At 24.1% G+C, this 16,055-nt stretch overlaps 4 protein-coding genes across 14 annotated transcripts in view; 2 read left to right on the plus strand and 2 right to left on the minus strand.

The window, feature by feature from the left end:
* LOC100869850 (xaa-Pro aminopeptidase 1) overlaps positions 1 to 3,428 on the plus strand; it is a 37,903-nt gene extending 34,475 nt beyond the window's left edge. For 4 of the 7 annotated variants that reach the window (XM_086903228.1, XM_086903230.1, XM_086903231.1 and 1 more), the window contains 7 exons: positions 77 to 197; positions 1,236 to 1,599; positions 1,757 to 1,990; positions 2,294 to 2,457; positions 2,559 to 2,651; positions 3,021 to 3,252; positions 3,338 to 3,428. In XM_086903228.1, coding sequence (XP_086759354.1) covers positions 77 to 197; positions 1,236 to 1,599; positions 1,757 to 1,990; positions 2,294 to 2,457; positions 2,559 to 2,651; positions 3,021 to 3,252; positions 3,338 to 3,360 — 1,231 coding nt within the window. In that variant the 3' untranslated portion in view covers positions 3,361 to 3,428. Of the gene's footprint in view, positions 1 to 76; positions 198 to 1,235; positions 1,600 to 1,756; positions 1,991 to 2,293; positions 2,462 to 2,558; positions 2,652 to 3,020; positions 3,253 to 3,337 lie in introns of those variants that run through there. The other 3 variants (XM_086903229.1, XM_086903232.1, XM_086903233.1) reach the window with 3 other exon arrangements.
* A 1,357-nt stretch (positions 3,429 to 4,785) lies between these two features.
* On the minus strand, positions 4,786 to 6,730 carry LOC100869729 (NADH dehydrogenase [ubiquinone] 1 alpha subcomplex assembly factor 4). 4 transcript variants are annotated; one of them, XM_086903242.1, is made up of 5 exons: positions 6,706 to 6,730; positions 5,887 to 6,043; positions 5,446 to 5,537; positions 5,165 to 5,363; positions 4,786 to 4,944 (listed from the first exon to the last, which is right to left on the minus strand). In XM_086903242.1, the coding sequence occupies exons 2-5, from the start codon at positions 6,029 to 6,031 to the stop codon at positions 4,862 to 4,864; spliced, it is 519 nt and encodes a 172-aa protein (XP_086759368.1). In that variant the 5' UTR covers positions 6,032 to 6,043; positions 6,706 to 6,730; the 3' UTR covers positions 4,786 to 4,861. The 4 variants fall into 4 exon arrangements, with proteins under 4 accessions (XP_086759368.1, XP_012350217.1, XP_086759366.1 ...); XM_012494763.3 differs by lacking the exon at positions 6,706 to 6,730 and adding an exon at positions 6,376 to 6,488; XM_086903240.1 differs by lacking the exon at positions 6,706 to 6,730 and adding an exon at positions 6,319 to 6,483.
* An 88-nt stretch (positions 6,731 to 6,818) lies between these two features.
* vtd (RAD21 cohesin complex component verthandi) lies at positions 6,819 to 12,130 on the plus strand. 2 transcript variants are annotated; one of them, XM_012494618.3, is made up of 13 exons: positions 6,819 to 6,876; positions 7,333 to 7,500; positions 7,707 to 7,936; positions 8,061 to 8,244; positions 8,315 to 8,474; positions 8,573 to 8,765; positions 8,853 to 9,076; positions 9,165 to 9,385; positions 9,474 to 9,653; positions 9,788 to 10,156; positions 10,227 to 10,358; positions 10,428 to 10,583; positions 10,648 to 12,130. In XM_012494618.3, the coding sequence occupies exons 2-13, from the start codon at positions 7,357 to 7,359 to the stop codon at positions 10,771 to 10,773; spliced, it is 2,319 nt and encodes a 772-aa protein (XP_012350072.1). In that variant the 5' UTR covers positions 6,819 to 6,876; positions 7,333 to 7,356; the 3' UTR covers positions 10,774 to 12,130. The 2 variants fall into 2 exon arrangements, with proteins under 2 accessions (XP_012350072.1, XP_003689657.1); XM_003689609.4 differs by having other exon boundaries at positions 6,826 to 7,210.
* A 539-nt stretch (positions 12,131 to 12,669) lies between these two features.
* Positions 12,670 to 15,986, minus strand: CCT1 (chaperonin containing TCP1 subunit 1). The gene is made up of 10 exons (XM_003689606.4): positions 15,665 to 15,986; positions 15,163 to 15,248; positions 14,929 to 15,057; positions 14,692 to 14,789; positions 14,439 to 14,549; positions 13,934 to 14,339; positions 13,636 to 13,838; positions 13,364 to 13,556; positions 13,136 to 13,299; positions 12,670 to 13,054 (listed from the first exon to the last, which is right to left on the minus strand). The coding sequence occupies exons 1-10, from the start codon at positions 15,735 to 15,737 to the stop codon at positions 12,844 to 12,846; spliced, it is 1,674 nt and encodes a 557-aa protein (XP_003689654.1). The 5' UTR covers positions 15,738 to 15,986; the 3' UTR covers positions 12,670 to 12,843.
* Between the last annotated feature and the right edge of the window lie 69 nt (positions 15,987 to 16,055).

The following is a 16,055-nucleotide window of genomic DNA, read 5'->3' on the forward strand; positions in this document are numbered from 1 at the left end:
ATTCAAAATATAGTTTTTAATTGATATTTTTACAATTTTATAATTATATTAATATACATATACATATATGTTGCAGATGGCATAATTACACTTCTATTTGGTACGATTTACGAACAATGTCTCAAGCTTGGAATTCAGTATGGTTGCCAACGAGATGCGGTTACAGTCCAGGTGCTTCTATGGAGATATTCAACTCTGTACGTATAAATTTAGTTAATTATCTAGCCTGAAATTATCAAATTCTTATTTCAGACGATAAAATAATCTAAATAATTCATAGCCGATTAAAAAAGAACTTTGATAAAATTTATTCCTTTTTCACTAACTCGAAAATTTTTAATCATCGATATGTAAAATATATTCACGTTCATTGAAATGAAAAAAAAATTAAAAACCGTGTTATCCAATAGAACGAGCTCCATAATTCCCGCCATTTTATCGAGGCTCAACTATACACGTATTAGAGCGGATAATCCTAGGCGAAAGTACACCTTCTCTAACATGTTCTCCTATCTCCGTAGAGCTTGTTGAGCTTAGCTTGATCCCCACGTGACAAACTGACACACGTTCATAGACGTAGACTAAACATTTCCTCCATCTTCATCGTCCATTGCACATGTTCTTGTTATCGAATATCATCGAGGCATAGAAGTGAATATCGTGAATAAATAAATAGGATAGAACAGTGTGTATAATACGGTATTTCCACGATCCACATGGTGGTGAACGGTTTCACCTTCTTCCCAACATGATAGCCGGTGCTTCGAGACGCCTGGACGCCCGCGGCATCAGAAATCAGGGAGCAGTTTTCTTCCCATTCTGTATATACGAGTAATCTTGCAATAGTATTCGATTAATAGGCATTGATCGATTAATTTTTGATGTGATTTTTATAGGGATGCAAAAGGCGAATTATCGTAAAAATTATTATTTTCGAGTCTTATAGTAATAATATATTGAGTAAACGAGATGTTCGTTTACAAAAAAGTATTGAATACATTCGTGGAAGTTCGATTCTATCGAAGCATAAATGAATAAAAAAATATTGGTATACAAAAATGTTGTCGATTGATGATTATTTATTAATTTAAATGCTTGTAATTTAATAAACAACGAATATGTATAAACATTATATTAACTTTGCCACAAATTCTTCGAATATTCTAATTTTCTTTTTTTCAATGAATTAAAAAAAAAGTTTTAACCTTTAACAAGAGATATCATGATTCTTACAGATTCCTCCGGAGAAACGGTTACCAAAACCATCGCCAGTGTTAAGCTTGCGAGCCCAAAAGAATGAAATCGAGGCGGAGGGAATGAGAAGATCCCATTTAAGGGATGCTGTAGCAATGTGCGATTTCCTCGCATACATGGAGTGGCAATACGAGTTGAATTCAGATGGTTGGGATGAGATGCAGGTAGCCAGATTGGCGAACGAGTTTCGTTACGAACAGGAGAAGAATAAAGGCATCTCCTTCCCTACCATCGCTGGATATGGACCCCATGCTGCCATTCCCCATTACGAGCCAAACAATTTGACAAATATTAAAATTGGAAGGACGTCCACCTTGGTGGTGGATTCAGGAGGGCAATATTTAGGTTAAATTATATATAATTAATTATACCATTTCCTTTCCTTTCCTTGCTATCTTCGTTGATTTTGTATAATTTGCGCGAAAATAATCCAGAATTGAAACCTTGAATTTCAATATTTTCTAATTTTTTTTTTTTTTTTTTTTTTTCTCTCTCTTTTCAGACGGAACCACCGATGTGACAAGAACACTTCATTTTGGTACACCAACGGAAGAACAAAAAAAAGCGTATACAAGAGTGTTGATCGGCGCAATACAATTGTCCTCTTTAATATTTCCAAGCAATTTAAAATCCAATCAATTGGACATCGTCGCAAGAGAGCCATTATGGAACATCGGTTACGACTATTTGCACGGAACTGGCCATGGGATCGGTCACTTTCTGTCTGTCCACGAATGTTTGTCTCATTACTTTGGAAAAATTAAAGATTCAATTTCATAGACGATTAATCGTACGATTCAAATATATTTCAATCACGCTCTTTCTATTTGACCAATGATGATTATCATCAATCAAAGAGAGTTCTATTAATTTCTATAATAAAAACATTTTTAAAATTTAAAAAGAAATAAGAAAGAAAGATACCTACAATTAATTAAATTCAAAAATTGAATTTAGAATTTTGTAGAAATTATATTTCTTATAGTATTTCTCGAATATTATTAATGATTCGCACTAATCATAGTGTTCATATTTTTAGCACCTATTGGTATATCGTATGCACATGTTACAACATCAGATAAAGTTTGCGGACCTATTGAATTAAAACCAGGATTCTTTTTATCGAATGAACCTGGTTATTACAAACAAGGCGATTTTGGTATACGTTTGGAGAACGTCCTTGAAACAGTGGTGGCAGGCAAAGTCAGTAGGTCAATCAAATCAATTGATATTAATTAAAAATTCGAAAAGTATATTCTTGGTAAAAAAATATATCTTTTTTTTTTTTTTTTTTTTTTTTTTAGAAAGGCTCAGAAATATTCTTGAAATTCAGGGATGTTACGTTAGTTCCCTATGAACCAAAATTGATCGATAATAATATGTTAAATCCGTCTCACGTAAGTATTTTTATGAACATCTAGCATTCGATCATTTTATCGCGATAGAATTAAGATATTCAAATTATTCATTGCATAATTAATGGTGTTTTTGATTCGATTCTGTTCTTACAATTATATACATATCTTGATTATTTTCAGTTAATTTTTTCTATATTTATATTTTAAAAGTTTATTATAAATAAATCATCATTTTTAAAAATTAAAGAAATTCTTCTCCAAAAAAAGATGAATTTGCAATAATATTTATTTGTTAAAAAAAGAAGAAGAAAAAAAAGGATGGAAAATTTAAACATAATAATTTAGAAGATTTATTGAATAATAATTTTATATTTTTATTCAATAATATATTTCAATATATTTGTACAGATACGATGGCTGAACAATTATAATCGTCGAATTAGAGATGAAATAGGTGCAGAATTAAAAAAAAGATTAAGAATGGATGCTTTCGATTGGATGATGAAAAAAACTGCAACCATTCCAGAAATAAGACGAATCGACGAAGAATTGCTTTTCAATCATTCACATTCGACACCAGCTATATTCAAAAAATTCCATGTATTAATTTATCTTATTTCTGTATATCACATTTTATTCAGTAAGTATTTATATGACAGTGAAAATTTATATGAAATTTTAGATTTCCAGAATAAAAGAAAATTTGAAAACTTGTTGTATTTCAGATCTTCCAGATATATGGAGTTAATTAAGATTCAAATAATGAACAAATTTTATATATATATATATATATATATATATTATACATATATATATATATATATATATATATATATATATATATATAGGGTTTAAAAATAGTTTATTTAAAAAGCAACTTGTTTTATTAACTATATTTAATATATGTTAAAATTATTTTTTTTTATACATTACTGCCAATTCTAGATTCAGGTTTTGCAATCATTAAATTCACAAAATCATTGATTAAAATGAGATATTATCACAGAAATACAGGATCTAATAGGACTTTATACCCTATTATATTGTATGTTCTAAAATATCTATTTAAAATATATAAAAATTGCATCGAAATTCTATTAAGATTTTTAATCATTATGTTCAAGCAATAAAATTAATCAGATATCAGAACTCTTTCTTAAACGTATTTTCCAAAAAAAAAAAATAGAATAATGACAGAAATAAGACAAAAATTGTACAATTAGCGCCATCTCTAGGATACCATCATCAAACATATAAATAAGAAAAGTAAACAGTGCAACAAAGATAGAAATATGATAAGAATTAAACATACAGTGCCATCTCTTGGATATCAAAGACATTTTTTCATGATAAGAAAAAATAAAGATAAAAAGAATTACGCGCCATTTTTGAATATTTTTGAAAATAGATTTTGACGGAAAAATATCTTTTACTCAAAATGACACTGCCTATCAATTCTTATTCTATCTTTTTTTTCAATTATTTGCTCTCATTTGAATCTTTTGACATTCTAGAAATAACGTTGGTTGCACAATTTTTAACTTATGTTTTTTTCTCATTTTTTAAAGATAAAGTGCAAAATGTTAATCGAATATTTTTCATTTCTTTTTTAAAATTAGAATGTATTTGTCTTAATCTTTAATATAAAAATTTTGAATTTTTAATATAAAAAAATATTACATATATTCCAAAGATATGAGAAAAAAACTGTATTGAATATTTTAATTTTAATCTATTCTATATCTGATTTGTATAGTATTATTAAAAATTAAAAAACAAAGAATTAAAAAAATCTTTTATTCATAGAAAATCTAGCATACAAATATAAATATTAAAAAATATTTATAGAATTACATTTTGTAAATAAAATTTATATGTGTAAAAAACAGAGATATTAGGATGTATTTTACTTATTAGTAAATAAAGATTTTTTTAGAAATAATTTTAATTTTCTGTAAAAAATAAAAGAATTAAAATATTTTCATTATTACTTATTTTTATTATTTCTTTTTTTTCTTACCTCTGTTTTTGTATTAAAGAATTTACATATAATAACTAAAATAAAATAACATAATATAAACAAGATAAGTATATATTGAAATAATAGTTACATTTTTATTAAATTTTATCATTATATAATAAAATGAGATACAATAAAATGAAGATAAGTATATTTTTAATAAATTAATATTTATTTACGCTATCTACATGGTTATAAGTTGTTTAAATTTTATTGTAAAATAAAATTATTATTTTTTCTTACCATCATTTAATTTCAATTGTTCAGCATCTGCTACACAATGTAAAATTTTAAAATATGTTAAAATATTTTCTGAAACAAATTAATATAATATAGTTAATTAAAATAGATATATTTTCAAATTCAAATAAAAAGAATATAAAATTCAAATAAAAAACTTTGTTTATAAGCATTTCGAAATAAATGATATTCATAAATTACTTTTGTAATAACAATATATGATTTTTAAACATATGTATATATATTTATTTAAAAATAATAATAATATATTACATATTAATAATATATTTACCTATTATTTGTTTATCTAGTTTGTACTTTTGAGATATTTTTTCTACAGAATATTCTATAGGATTTTCATAGTGCATATTCATGAAATGTATAACTTGTTTTATATTACATTTACCCTCATAAGTTTTAAAATCATAGTCAACTGAAGAACGTTGACTTCTATCCTGTGGTAATTTGGGTGTACTTTGTTTTGGTATATCCTTAAAATAAAAAGAAAATTATTTTCTATTGACAGTTTAATAAACATATAATTATATTATGATATACATTTTAATGAAATACCTTTGGATCTTCTGATTTAACAAAAACATTTTTTAAACGGTCATATAATTGAGAATCCTTCTTATAGTGAATTTCCATAAAATCAGATTTTACTAAAATAAAAAGAAATTTCTATTATTTATCTTAATTTAAATAAATTAATATTATATAATAATAGTTAAATTTTTAAAAAATAAAATATTTAAATAGAAAATAAATCAAATCTTAAATAATTAAGATTTAATTTTTATTTAAAATCTTAAATAATAAATAAATATAGTTGATATTAAATTTTAATTGAAACATAAAATGTTAATATAATCACATTCTATAATTTCTAATAATTTATTTTCTTTTTGAATAGAAGAATTGAAGAAGAATTTTTTTTTGATAAGAATATTTATTTAAAAAATAAAAAATTAAAATTAAAAATTGAAGTAAAAATATTAAGAAAAAATATACATTTATCTACAAGCTTCTTTTGTTTCTGTACTGATGAATGTAAAGGAGCAGGCACTGGTTTATCTTTTGAAATAACTCGTTGTACACGATTTTCAATATTAAATGTACGAATTGGTCGTAGAAGTAGAGAATACACTTTTCCCATTTTATTGACTTCCTAACATAACAAGAAAGGAACTATGCATCTCTGTAACTTAAATTATGTTTTATCTTTCATATAAAAAAAACAAAATTATTATTTAAACAGAAATGATTAAAACTATGTATATATATATATTTAAAAAAGAATCAAAAAAAATTAATTTATTATCAAATTTTTTCAATTATTTGGTTAATAATTATTATCAACCTCACTACTGATCTTTATACTATTGTACTATTTTACTTAAAGCGAATTTTTAAAGTATCAAATTATAAAGCAAAAATTTTTACTTTAAATTATGATACTATTAGAAATTATTATTATCTACTATTCAAAATATTTGTTACTTTGTAATCACATAAATTATAATAATACTCTTATGAGAAAATAATGATTTTATTAAATATATTTTATATTTTTTAAACTTAATTTTACTCAAATAATGTTTCTTAAATAAATTAAATATAAGCATTAATATTTATAAATTATATACAATAAAAAAATATTTTTAGAAAAATAATTTAAAATTCTGAATGCTATTAGTAAAAATTAAAATTTTAATAAATTTTTGAATATTAAAAAAATAATAGTATAATTTTCTATTAATCCATTTTTCAATATTAGTATATTTATATTTTATAAAAAACAACAAATAAGGATAATTATCCAATATATACTGAAATATTTGATAGATATTTAATTTCTATCAAAATATAAATATAGATTTCAAAGAACAAACTTTTGTAGATTTACGAATACAAATACTTATCATTAATGGAATAAGTTTTGGAACGTTCAGTAAAATTAGTTGCAGGTTCTTGTGAAGACGCGCTGAAAAGAAACATACCGTATGTGCTAATGATTTTATAATACAATAATTACATATGATACTTTATATAAAATATGAATATAATAATTTAAGATTTATCGATAACGTCATCGTAATACATTTTATGTGGAAATAAATAAAACATATTACGTGTTCAACATACTTACGCGTAACCGCCAAAATTGTAGATAGAAACGCCATCTTGTGCAAAGATGTTGATATTTTAGTAAATTAAGAAAAATTACATGATTATTATTTGTTCGAGTCCCATGACTCAATTTGAGTATTTATAAATGTTAAAAATGTTAACTTTATATATCAATTGACACATCAATTGGTTTTATCATTATAAGGTGATAATTATGTTGCTAACGAAAGTTCATATTAACAAAATAGTTCTGTTAGGCTTTGTGTTTACAAACAATATGAAACTTTTTTAATAAATTTTATTAATATGATATTACTTTATTTGTAGAAGTGCATATAACACAAATTAAAAATGTTTTACGCACATTTCGTATTGGCCAAGAAAGGCCCATTAGCGCGTATTTGGTTAGCTGCTCATTGGGACAAAAAATTGACAAAAGCTCATGTATTTGAAACAAATATTGAAAAATCTGTGGATGGTATATTACAACCAAAGGTATTTGAAAATAAATTTATCTTAATTAATCTATTATTTTTATTTATATGTATAAATTCAAATTATAGCATTCTTATTGTTATTTTTGATTTATAATAATTCATATTTTTATATTTTTCAAGATTGTATAATATCTATTAAAATAGAATATATTTTAATAAATTCATATTAAATATAAATTTTTTTTTTTCATTTAATTGATATAGGTAAAAATGGCTTTAAGAACATCTGGTCATTTATTATTGGGTGTAGTACGCATATATTCAAGAAAAGCTAAATATCTTTTAGCTGATTGTAATGAAGCCTTTGTTAAAATAAAAATGGCCTTTAGGCCTGGAATGGTAGATTTACCAGAAGAACATAGAGAGGCTGCTGTAACAGCTATAACATTACCAGAAGTATTTCATGATTTTGATACAGCAATGCCAGAATTAAAGTGAGTATATATATTCAATTTAAATAGTTATTAATTAACTAATTAATTTATTATAAATAATTTTATAAAAATATAAAATTATTTTAAATTATAAACATTTTTTAATATTAATTTTTTATTTTAGAGATGTTGATATTGAAGCACAATTTAGTTTAAATCAGTCACGTGCAGAAGAGATCACTATGAGAGAAGATTATGGAAGTTTAGCTTTGGTTACACATGACCAAGGATTTGGTGACATGAGTTTTGATGCAGAACCTCCAGAATTACTTAGGCATGCTAGTGCTGTAGAACCATCATTAGATCAAGTATATTTTTTTTTATCACTTTATATATTAATATTGTTTATACGATATAAAATTTATATTAATCTTTTAGACTCATATGTTATTCACTGATGGACCAGGAATTGAAGCAACTTTAGAACAAAAAGAAAAAGAACCAGTACCAGGTCCGTCAGTAACAGCACAAGCAATGGATATAGATATGCCTATTAGAGATGATGGTTTTGGTGGTCATCTTGGTCAAGATATCATATGTAAATAATTTAAATTAATATAAATAGAAAAAATTATATTATTTAATTATTAATTGTATCATTATTGTATGTATTATATATATCATTTATTTTTCTAGCTGGTGGCTTATTTGAAGGTGGTTTATTTGATGAAGCACCTATGGGTGAAGTACCTGTGCCTGAAGTTAGTACAGTAACAGAAGCTCAAGAACCAAGTGTGGTTCCTGGAGGACCACCTTCTGTACATGATGAATCAGAAGAAGAAATGGGAGATCGTTTTGGAGGTCCACCATCTCCCATGGGAGGAATGAGGTAATCAAAATAATAAATTTAAAATGTATATATATTGAATAAATCTATATCTATCTTATTATATTAAATTTAATATCTTCTGTGCAGTACTGATGAATCCAGACCTGTTTCTCCAGCTGCTCCTGGTGAAGAAATTGAGGGAAGAATAAGTGTTGCAAGTCGTCGTTTCACTCCTGCTCCACCAACTATTCCTGAAGAACGTCCAATGGAAGCTATTGAAGAAGCTCCGCCTTTACAAGATCAAACTACATTGTTACATGATGAAGAAGAAAGTTTTGCTCTTGCACCTGTTGATGCATCTGCTTTAAAAGGTTTATCATATTATAATATTATTTTGTTTCAATTGTTTCAAAATTTATATAATTATTATAAATATAATTTTATATAAAATATTATTAGGATTCACAAAAGCAAAACGTAAACGCAAACTTATTGTGGATGAAGTAAAAAATATTTCTGGTGAAGAAATGAAAGCACAATTATCAGATACTAGTGATATTATTACGACATTGGATTTGGCTCCACCCACAAAACGATTAATGCACTGGAAAGAAACTGGCGGAGTTGAAAAATTATTTGCTTTACCAGGAAGACCAATACCAGCGCGTGTATTATTTAAGGTAGACTGTTATTGATATTTTTCATATTTTCATTTTCAAAATATATTTTTCATTTTACAAAAACTAATTTTATTTTTTAATGACATAGAATTATCAACGACATTTGACTAGTAAGTCTTATGATCATGAAGATTTTGGACGTTTAGTAGGTGAAGAAGAAAGCATGTCTTTAGAACAAATGAGAGAACCTGCAGAACCTGATGCATATGAACAAAGTATCCTTAGTAAACGAATGTCTCGCAAACGAAAAGCACCAGCAGATGAAGAGGTACATTATATTACTTATTTTTCTTTTTGTTCTCTCTTTATCTATTATTTTCCAATTTTTCTTTTTAATATTTATAATTTAATTTTCATTAATGATAAAATAATTTAAATATATTAATGTTTTATTATTTTTAGATAAGGCCACCACCTCCAGCACCAGTACCTCCTCCAATAGAAACTGTCCCTGAAACAGTGGAAGTTCCTAGCATAGTTCCTCAATCAAGTCTTCCTCCTACAGAATCACCTATACCTCCTGAAGTATCTTTACCAACTGAATCATCAGTATCTGAAATTAGTGGTATAGTGCCTCCTATTGAAGAAGTAGAAATGGTTTCTTTACCTTCTGAAGCACCTTTGCTTCCTTCAGAAATCCCTGAAATTTCTACTAATGATGCTATTACTACATCTGAAGAAGCAGTTGTTCCATCTACTCCGGTAGAATCAGAAGTTACCCCTGCACCACCTGTTGAAATGCCTCAGATGGAAAATATGGGCTATGATCAGGTTAATTATATTTCTTATATGTAAATAATATAACATATATATATTATTAAAAAAAGTGAATATATAATAGGCACAACCTCAAGTACCCTACATTGGTTATGATGAACATCCTCCTCCACCACATACACCTGCTGTATCAGAAAGAGGACCAGCAACACCATGGAACCATGAAGATTATGAATTTCCTCCATCTGTAGGACCTGTATGTATAATGTTAATTTAATTATATTAAAAAATATAAGTATATTATACAGTTTATTTATTTTGATAGCAAGAAGAACAACAAATAGATGAAACTTATGAACAATTTGAAGAACGAGTTCTTAATAAAAGAGCATCACATATGTATCATGTTATTAAAAGTAAATTAGATACCAAAGATAGACTGACATTATCGGAAATGGCATATAAAAATAATCGCAAACAGGTTCGTATTCCAGAATGTAATTAACAGAAAATTATATTATTTATATTATTAATTTATTTTTTAGGTTGCACAAAAATTTTACACATTATTAGTTCTAAAAAAATTTCAAGTATTAGAACTCAATCAAGAATATCCATATACTGAAATTGTAGTCAGTAAAGGACCAAAATTCGAAAATCCTGCATTATAAAACTGCTAAGTATTTCTTACCATACACTTACTGTTAAAAATGATGGAAAAAGAAGATTGTAGCTATTTTTAACCACATAAGATAAGCGATTTGTCTAAGTTTTTTTGGAAAAAAATTTGAATATTGTAAAATAATATAAAATTACTATAACATGAAATATCTACATAAGATAAAAAAAATTTTGTAAATCATGTTTTAAACTCCTGGTTGGGAAATGTATTCGTTTTGTATAAACAAAAGAAGAAATATTTTGGACCTTCTGCATTTTTATTATGATAAAAAAAATTCAATCAAAAATATACAAATTTATTAACAAATGTTTTATATTAATAAAAAATCAACTGACTTCATTAAATTTATTATTATCCAATCAGGATTTGTATATAATAATAATATATAATAAAAATATCTTATATCTTAATATTTAGAAACAATTTTTTGCATCTAAACTGCAGAATGGTCCAAAATTACTAATAATTGTGTAATTGTGTAAGATAATTTATGAAATTTGATCAAAAATTCTGTTAAAAATTTCATAAAATGAGATTATGTATTTAAATTCATTTTTAAATATTTAAAAATTTTTCAAATTAAAAATTATCAAACACATTAAAATTTAATTTTTTTTTGTTTATTATTAGAGTACTTATATATTAATTACTATTAAACAATTATTAATAAAGAATCAAGGGAATGTTTTATGGGTAATACTTTTACATATTACATACTTTAGAATCAATAGTGTATTTAAATTATTTTTCAGATTTATATAAATATTGTTTACTATATATTTTGTGTACACTTGACATAACCTGTACAGTTATTGTTTATAAATTACTGAAAATTTATGCGATCCTCTCTAATTTATATTTACATTGTGAACAACATTCCAAAGAGCTGATTTCTCTTTCAATTTGCTTTTCTCTTTTAATATTTTTATTAAATGATTTCATAGTATATTTTAAAAAATTTATTAATTATGTAAAATGATAATTGTTCGATTTCTATTTTTTTATATAATTTTATAATTTACATAATTTGATCACAGTATTCGATAATTTATTGTTATACATATATGTATACCAGTTTTATGGAATACAAATGTTAAATCATATTTTTTAAAAAATGCTATATTTTATCAAATTGATATGTTGATAATTTCTAAAATCAATCGTATAACATTGTAAATATAAGGTGCACAGTAAACAACATAAATTGTCATGACGTATCTAATGGTGTTAAAAAGCGTATCATAAAAAAAAATCGATTGCTATCATATATTTGAAATGCCTTTTGTAAATAATCTCATAATTCACTAATTAATATCTGTTTATAAAATAAAAAAAAATTTCTGAAATATTTTCTTTAAAATTTAAACCTTAAATTACATATCACATATTTAAAAATATTAATTTATTATTTTCTATTAATAAATTATTACTTATATCAGAATTATTAAATGTATTAAAATATTAATATTAAGTATATATTTTTTTTAATACAAATACTACATATAAATATGTGTGATAAATAATTATAATATATTAAAATACTTAATATAATTTTAAATATAATTAAATATATTAAATATTTTTCATATAATAGATGTATTCAATGCATTGAATATATTCATAAAATTATTATTTTAAGTTAAAATTTTTTTTCAATATCATTATAATTTTTAAAAATTACATTTTGAATAATAAATAAATATATTATATTTAGTATTTTTTAAATTCTTATCTTTTCTAAAATTTTCCGCATTAAATCGCATTAATACGATAATTTCATATAAATAATAAAGTTATATAATAAAATAATTTTGTATATAATCTTTTTCATATTAATATGTATTATATAATTTTTTGGAATAAATTCTAAAATACATACACAACATTTTTCTATGTAAAAGCTTTATTTTATTTATTATTAGCAAATTCATTTATGAGAACATATTAACATAAATGTTAGTGATTTTTTTATCGCTAAATTTTAAAATAGTAGTAAATTATAATTTAATCTTTTCAATATAACAAATTATAAGAAAAAAGTAAATAATATATTTTAATATTATTCTTCCAATTCACCAGATTCCATTGCATCACGATATGATTTATCCTTTGATCGTTCTGGATCTAATTTGATCATATCATCAATTCTAAGAATAGTTATCGCTGCTTCCGTTGCAAATTTCAGAGATTTTATTTTTGAAATAGCTGGTTCTAATACACCAGCTTTTTTATTATCTTTAATAGTACCTTCAAGCAAATCCAAACCAACCCTATAAAATAGTATTAATATAATATTATATTTCCTATATGAAAGAAATTTTAATATATAATTTTTTATTAAAAAATATTACCATTTTAAATCTGCAAGATCTGCTTTCGTTTGACTGGAATTATGATAAGCACGTAATTTAGCAACAAGATCTGTAGCGTCTTGTGCCGCATTAACAGCTAATGTTTTCGGTATAACCAATAATGATCTTGCAAATTCAGCAATAGCTAATTGTTCTCGAGAACTCTGTAAAATATAAATATTTTAATACAAATAATTTAATAATTTACAACATTATAAGAAAACTTACAAGTGATGTAGCAAAATTTTCTAAATAAATTGAAAGTGCTGCTTCAACACAACCACCTCCTGCAACCACACTTTTACTCTCTAAAACTCGTTTTACTGCACATAATGCATCATGCACAGATCGTTCCATTTCATCACAATAATAATCATTTGGTCCTCTTAATATCATAGAACTTGCTGTTCTTGCTTTTGGTCTATTATAAGAATATGAATTTAATTTCAATTTTAATTATATCATCTGTATCAAATAATAAATAATCTTAAAAAACGAACCCTTTAATAAGAATGAGCTCATCATCACATATCATTTCTTGTATTACTTCAGCAGCTTCTCCAAGAAAACTTGAATCAAAACTTTCCTCTCCTTCCATATTAGTTAAAGAAGTAAGAAATTGTGCACCTGTAGCTTTTGCAATTCTTTTCAAATCTGCTTTTTTACATCTACGAACTGCCATTGCTTTAGCTTCTATAAAATACTAAACAAATTAAAAATTTATATATAATTTTATTCTTTTTAAAATAAGAAAATATGATAATATTTATATATTATGTATGATAATATTTAGTATACCTTTAAACAAAGATCATCAATTCCTCCAGATACAAGAACAACATTTGTACCTGCTGAGAGAATTTTTTGTATACGTTCTTTTGTAATATCTGCTTCACGTTGGCGTACCGCTTCTAGTTTTTCAGGATCTGTGATTAATACTTCAACACCTAATTTCATTTTTGTTTTTTGTAAAGAGAAATCTAAACATGCAATTTTTGCGTTCACTATTCTTTTAGACATTGCTTGAGAAGCTACAGTACAATTTAATGCATAACCCTGTACTAATACAGATTCTCTAACACTCTTTCCATGAGCTTTTAAAACATTAACTGCTTTCACAGGATATATAAATCCTCCTTTTCCATCACTAACTTTTACTGCATTTGCAGCATCTACAACCATATTTCCAAAGAAATCAGCATCACTAAATAAATTTATTAAGGAAATGATAATAATAACAATATACTTAATTAATATTGCATATATTTAATTTTTTTATATGACAGAATAAAAAAAAGGATACGCTCCAATGATTTTACTAGACATTGAAGTTTTTGCTACATTAACTAAACAATCTCTTCCAAGCTCATCTACACCAACTGTTAAATGTTCTTGAATGTATTTACAAGCTTCCCTAAAATGTAAATGATATGATGTTTTTACCATTATATAAAATGTAAATATATATATAGAATATTTTTACTATTTTATTTTATTATTTAAGAATATTTATTTCTTTATCTTTAGATTTCAAAAATAAGTTGATAATTATTTACTTGCAAGCAAGCCTGTAACCACTAATTACAGATGTTGGATGAATCTTTTGTTTTACAAGTTCATCAGCATTTTTTAATAATTCAGCTGCCACTATTACCTGTTTAAATTATTATCTTATTTAAAAATAATATATTTAAATAAATTATAAATATAAATAAAAATTAAAAATTAAAATAAATTATATATAAATAATATTATATATTATAAATAATATATAATAAATTAAATAAACTTACAACTGAAGTAGTTCCATCTCCAACTTCTTCATCTTGTAGTTGTGCTAATTCTACTAAAACTCTTGCAGCTGGATGTTCAACTTCTAGCAAACGTAAAATAGTTGCTCCATCATTAGTAACAGTAACATCCTATAATATTAATTTAAATATATAAAATACAAATTTAATTAATTTTTATATAGATAGATTAATTTTTATATTATTTAGATATATTTTACAAAAATGTTTACATACACCAATATCATCTACGAGCATTTTATCCAAACCAACAGGGCCCAAAGAACTCTTTACTATATTAGCAATTGCACAAGCAGCCATGACTAGAAAATAAAAAAAATAAATAAGAAAATAAAATAATTATAATTAATATGCAAAATTTATATATTTCAATATATAAATTCAATAAAATATATATTATAAAATCATTGAAATTTATATTTGAATTTTATTAAGTTTTTTTAAAAAAAATAATTCATAAATATTGAAATTCTATTAGAAATTAGAAAGAATAATTTAAATATTATCTTAATGTATTATAAATAATCATATCAATATTATATTACTTATATTGCATAAAAAAAATAAAAATTATAAATATACATTATTTTATAATAATAATTTCATATAGTTAAAAATCTTAATAAAAATAAAACTATTATATAAAATAAAAAATCTGTATTTCATATAAAGATTAAATAAAGCATAACCAAATTCTTATACAAAATGAATTACATACCATTTTGTGTTCTTACAGGAGCTCCAGATTGTCGAACACCACCAACAACTAAAGGACTAGCTACAGTTGACATTTTGCAATATTTTTTTTTATTTCAATCAATACTATATAGTAATAATAAAAATCTCAATTGCCGACAGAAATACTACCATAAAATTATCCGCGTGTATATACCATTGATAATAATGATGATCAATGCCTCTACCAACTTTCCTTTTAAAGGTAATTTTAATATTATTTCCTATTGGTTGAATTATTTTGTATCACTATTTAATTGGACAAAAAACTCTTTCTATTAGTTTTCAGAAACTAATACATAAACATCCGTTTAATATGTATTATAAATTTTAAAACAAATATTTATTTGTGATACAATGAAATCATTTAATAC

The sequence above is a fragment of the Apis florea genome, unplaced genomic scaffold (genome assembly GCF_048593485.1).
Source record: "Apis florea isolate Af1SG1 unplaced genomic scaffold, ASM4859348v1 contig_2291_pilon, whole genome shotgun sequence".
Taxonomy (NCBI): domain Eukaryota; kingdom Metazoa; phylum Arthropoda; class Insecta; order Hymenoptera; family Apidae; genus Apis; species Apis florea.